Source organism: Pseudoliparis swirei, chromosome 6, assembly GCF_029220125.1.
Source record: "Pseudoliparis swirei isolate HS2019 ecotype Mariana Trench chromosome 6, NWPU_hadal_v1, whole genome shotgun sequence".
Classification (NCBI taxonomy): domain Eukaryota; kingdom Metazoa; phylum Chordata; class Actinopteri; order Perciformes; family Liparidae; genus Pseudoliparis; species Pseudoliparis swirei.
The window spans coordinates 25350766-25357945 of NC_079393.1; the positions used below are offsets into that span (position 1 = coordinate 25350766).

At 41.7% G+C, this 7180-nt stretch overlaps 1 protein-coding gene across 4 annotated transcripts in view; it reads right to left on the bottom strand.

The window, feature by feature from the left end:
- Positions 1-5878, bottom strand: part of LOC130195215 (A-kinase anchor protein 13-like) — a 28459-nt gene extending 22581 nt beyond the window's left edge. For 3 of the 4 annotated variants that reach the window (XM_056416609.1, XM_056416610.1, XM_056416608.1), the window contains exons 1-6: positions 5699-5878; positions 4881-4989; positions 4535-4681; positions 3619-3661; positions 1517-1628; positions 69-225 (exon numbers count right to left, since the gene is read on the bottom strand). In XM_056416609.1, the coding sequence (XP_056272584.1) occupies positions 69-225; positions 1517-1628; positions 3619-3661; positions 4535-4681; positions 4881-4989; positions 5699-5710 (580 nt within the window). In that variant the 5' untranslated portion in view covers positions 5711-5878. The remainder of the gene's footprint in view (positions 1-68; positions 226-1516; positions 1629-3618; positions 3662-4534; positions 4682-4880; positions 4990-5698) is intronic. The other variant, XM_056416611.1, reaches the window with a different exon arrangement.
- Between the last annotated feature and the right edge of the window lie 1302 nt (positions 5879-7180).

Below are 7180 nucleotides of genomic sequence, written 5' to 3' on the forward strand. Positions count from 1 at the left end.
GAATGAAAAGTGGAAGAAGAAAAGGAAGAGGAGGCAAGGAGAGAGTGGCAAAGTGCATATGTTCTTACTGTTGCAGAGGAAGGTTTCCTTGTTGTGCAGGAGTTTGGTGCAGTGCTGACAGGCTGCGGACGGAGAGGGGCTGACTGGTATAAAGAGGTGACCGTTTGCACTCTTCTTTTCTCTCTCTTTACTCTCCCGCTCCCTCTCCCCTTTCTTCTCCTTCTCCTGGAAGCAACAAAAAGAGATGGAAAATCAAATGAGAGAAAATATTCTCGGACTTCTACTGTTCTTTGATTTTTTTTAAACTGCTGAGAATGTACAATTAGTTGGTCTTCAAATTATTTAATTATTATATTGATGTAAAGCTAGGTGGGTCATTTTACAAACCTCTATTTGTTACAAAGAAAAAGACTGGACGGGCTGCCAAGCTACCAACCAGTCAAGCTGATCATGAGTTCTAACAATGTTGATTGTTTATGCTCATGGTGATACGTTTGGGGGAGTGGCTTTGAAGGGAGGACTTGATAGACCTGTGGGATGATGTATTGTGTCACAATATTGTATATTTTATTATCAGTGACATTTCGAGCTAGCGCAGATAGCTACTCAAATCCAAGAGTTGTCCGTGTTTTTTGTCTTCCAATTTAAACCCCTTCACAGTGTGTTGTCAGCGCATGAGACTTAATTGTAACATTGTTGGTGTCCGAGTATGTCATTTTGCTATTACGTAGCTCACGGCTTGTTGCACAAAACCAAGAAGCAAAACGGCGAATTCTGGGCTTCAAAAAGTCACCATGAGGTGTCGTTGTCCACTTCCTGTTCACAGTCCATAGTCATAAAGCCTTGAAGTCTAGCTCAATCATTGGCAACACTGTCCAGTTTGTCCAAATATCCAGAGGTATATAGACCACCTTTCTGTGTTTTTATCAAAGACACAAACACGTCCTAACACACTGTGTCCTAACGGGGCTCACACCACCATCACAGTATCATGTATTCCTCTTTATTGCACTCTGTTGCCATGTGAGCAACAAACCTCTGGCCACAACCTCTGCAGACTTCATAAAAACCCTGTATCCACTATCTACTGTAAAACACCTGATTCATAATCTTCATCATCATCACCATCACATCTGTAGCCCCCCTCCGACACAGGCGTTTACCGAGGTAACCGTTGGAGACATTCATTATTCCACAAGCTGTCCCCTGATTTGTTGATTTTGCTGAATATGTCATCTTACTATAAATTACTACATCGTGTAGAACCACTGCACAGACGGTACAGCTGCAGAACATTTGGTGATCATCGAATTGGTTCCATTCGTTTTTTGTAATATACGTTTGGCCAATGAAAGCCCTTATTACAACTGATGTCATACAAAATATTGAAATCATTCTGCATCGTAAGAAGCCATGTGCTTCCGTTTGTATTTTCGGCACAATCCCTTTCGCTATATCCAATAATGTCCGGTGACCTCAATAACCAAATACAATACAAGTTCTAAGGTGTTCTTACCTTGCTCTTCTTGGTCATCTTGCTGCGTATATAGCTGAAGGTCCGGCTGATTTTAGGTCCTCCTTTAGCCTCGGTGTCGCTCCTCAGAGGGCCAGGCTCCTCCTCTGAAATACTGACACACATACAAACGATTGAAGCTGAGCCTCTTTAATACACATAACAAAGTCTGCTCATTTTAATCGAATGGAATATTCGTTACTTCTCCTAGCAACGAAACACGTAACCTTTTTTATTTAAAGTATTTTTTATATAGTTACTGGCCTGGTGGAAATTAAACAAGAGTGCCTCCTCCAACCAGTCCAGTTGCAGTTCACATCCAAGTCTGTCCAAAATATGACCACATCATTTGATCCTTTGAGATATTTATATGAAATTGTCATAATTAGCATATGGAAAACTTAAATTATGGCCCAAAACTTGTTTTGTAAGTTCACAGTGGCTTTTGGCTGACGCATTCTGATCATTTCATCCCAGGTGACAACCTCCGGTTTAGAAAAGTGAAGCCAATGCTGAAGTGTCTTGAACCTGCATTCTCTCTACAGATAAGCAGGGACACATTTATGGTCTTCAATGTTTGTCAATACAGCATGACATTCATTTTTTAAATTATGGTCCCATTTAGAGTCAAAACAACCCTTTCACTGTGTTTTGTGTTTTCTCTTTCTGAAAGTAAAATGTAACCTTTTTGGTCGCCAAAAAATATGTTTGGTTGTACTGAGCTCCACCCTCAGTTCTGGCTGCAAGAAACCAAGATGGCAACGGTTCCAGTAGCTGAACATGAGGCTTCAAAACCGTAGTCCACAAACCAATGTGTGACTTCAGGGTGACTATCTTCACTTCTTATAAGTAGTCTATGTTTCATCTCTGATTTTAAGGGGACTTTTGTGATACATTTGAAGAAATCTCATGAGATCTCATGTACATGAAGATATGACTTGACCTTTGACCACCAAAATGTAGTTTAAGTGGAAGCGTGTGCCAAGTTTGAAGAAATTCCCTACCGGCGTGGCAATAACGCTTTCATGAGAATGGAACAACCCTGCTGTCGAAAAAATCTCAGCTGAATTATGGTATTATTCATTAAATTACATCCTGTTTCAATATCTGGAAAGTTATGGTCTTTTCAGGCAGTTAAAGCAGAACTATTCTCAACAACACAGTACAAGTTATTTTCAGTTATCAAGCTCCTCTTATATGGAACTAGCCTCCACTTTCTGAAGACACGTTTTAAGACACCTCATTTAAGAGTAGACCTAGGACTTTCCTCTTTATAGTTAGCATATAGTTAGGGCTGCTATGATGCGACAGGCTTATAGGCTGCTGGGGGACGTTTTAGGATAGAGAAAGAGAAATACTTTTATTGTCATACTATATATTTGTACATACATAAATGAAATATGTTCTCTGCATTTGACCCATCTTTAGTTATTAATGAGCAGTGGGCTGCTGTAAAGCGCCCGGGGAGCAACTGGGGTTCAGTTCAGTGTCAAGGACTTCGACATGCAACTAATGGGGATTGCGGGGATTCAAACGACTACCTTGCAGTTGCAGGACGATCATTCTCCCCACTGAGCTACAGCCGCCCCGCCTATACACTGAGCTCCTATCTTTTCTTCTCTCTATCCTTATGGATGAATTTCTCCATCACACATTACTAACTTTGCTTCCTCCCTGGAGTCTTTGTGACTTCACGTCTGGACCTGACTGTGTCTGATGCCTCGTGGGCCTGTCATGCCCCATGTCATGGATTGTGGTCCATACCTACTACTAATTATTCAAAAATGTCTGTCATATTTCTTGAATGTGTTTATTTAACTCTGTAATGCTGTTCATCTGTACACATGACATATTTCTTCTGTCCATCTGGGGAGAGGGATCCTCCTCTGTTGCTCTCCTAAAGGTGTCTTCCCTTTTTTCCATGTGAACGTTTTCTTTCTGTTTTTTGGGAGTTTTTCCTGATCCGATGTGAGGTCGTGGGTCAGGGATGTCGTATGTGTACAGATTGTAAAGCCCACTGAGGCAAATGTGTAATTTGTGATATTGGGCTATATAAAATAAATGTAATTAAAACTATTTTGCCTGTATCAGTTTCCCCTTCTTACCTGTATTCCAGTGGCCCGGAGTTACTGGAGAATGTGCTGCCCCCTACAGGAGGCAAAGAGGACAGACATGGTCTGATCAGAGAACAGCCACAAAAACACTGCATCGCAATACATGTTTGTACCTGTGACAAAGTGTTAGCGGCCAGATTTATTAACTGCGTCTGGTACAGCAAAGTAGTTGTTCAAGGGACGAGTTAAAGTGCTGAATGATGAGTAAGTAGAGAGGTCAAGACAAAGTTGACCGGTGGAAACAAAGATGGAAAGACACATGGACTCAATGATATCACCAGTGATACAAAAGTTTTTCACAGCTTACACTGTATTGCACATTTACGTTTTAAATGAGAGTTTCTCTTGGTAGATTTGTCTTCGATGACAATAAACTTCAACTAGATGAAGACCATGTGAAGCAGCGGAAAGCTAGTCTGGGGATTAAAGTTTGTTTTGTCAGAATATGGTTTCCAAATGGCAAGGCTGAACTTTCAACGGTTAGACTCGTACAAAAGCTGCTTCCTTAGAGGGAGATTAGGCTGAAATCAACCTGTGTTAAAAACATTGTGGCCGGGGAGGTTCGTTATGGTACCAGTGACACATGAAACATTATCCAGGAAGTCCATTGGGAGTAAGAGATTGACGTGTTTATAGGTTATCTGATGGCAAAACTTTACAATACTCACAGAAAGGAACATGGTGGAAACAGTTTAAACTACCTTTCTTTTTTTGGGGTGGAGGGGAGGTGGGTGAAGGGGGTCAAATGGATAGAGGCTGTAAAAAGCTAGAGGCTTCCAGGAAACCATCTGATTCTGCAGCTCCAGGAGGAGGCCGACATGTTTTTAGTTGGTTTCGTCAGACAGTGTTATGGGATACCACACCGACAGGGGGACAACGGGACCACGTCTACGTTCATCATACTTACTCCCTCCCTTCTCCTTCTCCTCCTCCTCCTCCTCCTCCTCATCGCTGAAGGAGGAGCCAATAGCAAAGAAGCGTCTACTTTTGGGGAGGAGCGGGGAGATGCTGAGGGAGAAACGGATTCGGCGCTTGGATCGAGGGCATCCACTTGCTATAAATGGGCGGGGTTGGGTGGGGTGGGGAGGGGGGCGTTGATGGGATTGCGGTGGGATAAACAGGGAAGTAGAAGAACAATCTTACTGCACAAGTTTAAAGAGCACAGCTTCAAAACTCAAAGGAGGGCGACAGGATGAAGGAAACGATGAGAAGAAACAAAAAAAGAAGAAGATCATTGAGAAGCAAAAACTCACCATCTATATCACGTTGACTGATGGTAACCATGGAGATGGATTTGGTGAGGGTTTGGTGATGGAACATGGCGGGACAGCTGTTTTTCACTGATAGTATCTGATGTGATGTCTAAAATAAAAAAAACACACACGATGGTAAAACAATTATCATTATCATATTCAATTCAGGTTTTTTTATATAGGCCAATATCACAAATTACAAATTTGCCTTAGAGGGCACCAATATTGATTCTATTAATTATAATATAACATTAGATCAAATCTTTGATTTAAACTTCTTGCTACTCGCCATTGCAGATCACACACAATTGCTTTCCTGTTATCGTCGCTTTGGATAATCTGGCCTCGCACCTCTCAAATTTTTTTTTCTTTAACAATTTGAGCAGGAAAGCTAGATTTAGCTTTCTCTCCAAGAATTCTATAACCAGGGTTCGTACACATGTTGACCAATGGATTTCGATGACTTTTCCAGGACGTTAAACAAAATTTCCATGATCAAAAATGTTGTCAAATCTCGGTGTATATCTTAAATGACACAAATGAATGAGAGACAGTAGTTCGATTTAAAGAATAAATATTTATATAAATGTTTATTCTTATAATCAAACTGCGTAAATGAACATATGAATATAACAAATTTCCATGACTTTTCCAATACGTTTGGAAATTAAATTTTCTTCAAGGACTTCTCCAGGCCTGGAAATAACCATTTTGACCGTATGAACCCGATATAACATTTCGGGATATGTACGGATGCTTACATTAAATGTTTGAGCTGCTGTCTGCAGGTTCATTACAGAGAATAAACACACACACACCTGGCTATCCATGATGCTTCCGTCTCCTTCCTGCTCCTCCTCGGTGAGGGAGACCAACGAGCCTTTCTCCTGGCCGTCCAGGCGCAAACCCCTCCCCGAGGCCCTCTTGTCCTCCTGATTGCCGAGGCTGGTGCACTGAGACAGGACCGCTGCCCTCTCCACCTCCAGACCCTCCAGGCTGTAGCTGCGGGAGAGAGAGACAAGCACGTAACCATCATGTCTTTTTGGACATGTCATTGACGAAGCGGCCTCTGAGGGGGAACTTAGGTTCCTCATGGACCTGCGCCGATTGCCTTCTTTTGTCTATCTGCTCCTGATCAGGGCGACGCAGGTTGGATGGACACCAGCTCATGCTGGACGAAGGGGAAAGATGAAGGGTGGGTGATAGAAGATGCGAAAACATGGAATAGAAAGAGGAGAGAGGATGAGATGTTTAATGAAAGCGTGTTTTGAATTTATAATGAGGTTAATGATGTTGGTGGTACGACGACCAAAATGGATCTCAACTCTTTGTGAATGACCTTTTTTTTGTGCCTTGTTTGAAATATTTCAATGCGAATTTGTTCTCGGCAGAGGAAGAAAATATCAGTACCAGTACAAAGCAAATCCCCTCCCGGTCTGTCTCAGCCCTGTTAACTTACTGCCGATGAAGATAAGATATAACATTTCTTGATTATGCTGCTTCAAAATAAAAGCTTTTTAATCACCAAATAATGGAGGATGTTTATTGTGAAGAATTTATAGTAAATATATCAGATCGCTATCCGATCAGGCAGGTCACATTGAATCGTGGACGCACGTATATGGACGTAGCTGAGTTCCGATGAGGCCGATGTTCCGACCACGGCTACTGGCAAACAATTGGTCGCAACTCATTACAAGAGCGAAAATAAAGGCCAGCTGTTATGAATTAGTGATATAGATCGAGAGGAAAATACCTTTCAAACACAGTCATTGTCTGTGTTTGAATGCTTGACGACTAAATTCCTTTAAATGTCTTGCCCCAGTTCATGATAGAGTATTAGGGCCAGCCTTCAGAGGAAAAATTAGGTGAGGAAGATTTTTTTGTGGAAAATAAACAATACATTTTAAGACTAAATCGAATCTTCTAGCTTCAGCCAATATACTGACATTTTTACTTTATTGTTTAACTTTTATTTGTTTTCATTCTTGAGATGCAAAACAAACTACCATGATAGAAGTTAGATATTTCCTTCATCCTGTTCTCGCTGTCGTGTAAAAAGATGTAAAGCTGTGAAAAAAAACAAAGAAGAGAGATTCCACGAGTCGACTTGATGCAGACGGGCGTTTGTCTCCGACTGCCGAGGGATTGGACAAGCGGGACAAACCAATCCAGCTCCCCAAAGTCCTCACGGATTATGTGCAGCTACTTCTTTTATTCCTTTCCATTGGATACCGTGCATGGTACTGGGAGAGAGAGTGTGTGTGTGTGTGTGTGTGTGTGTGTGTGTGTGTGTGTAG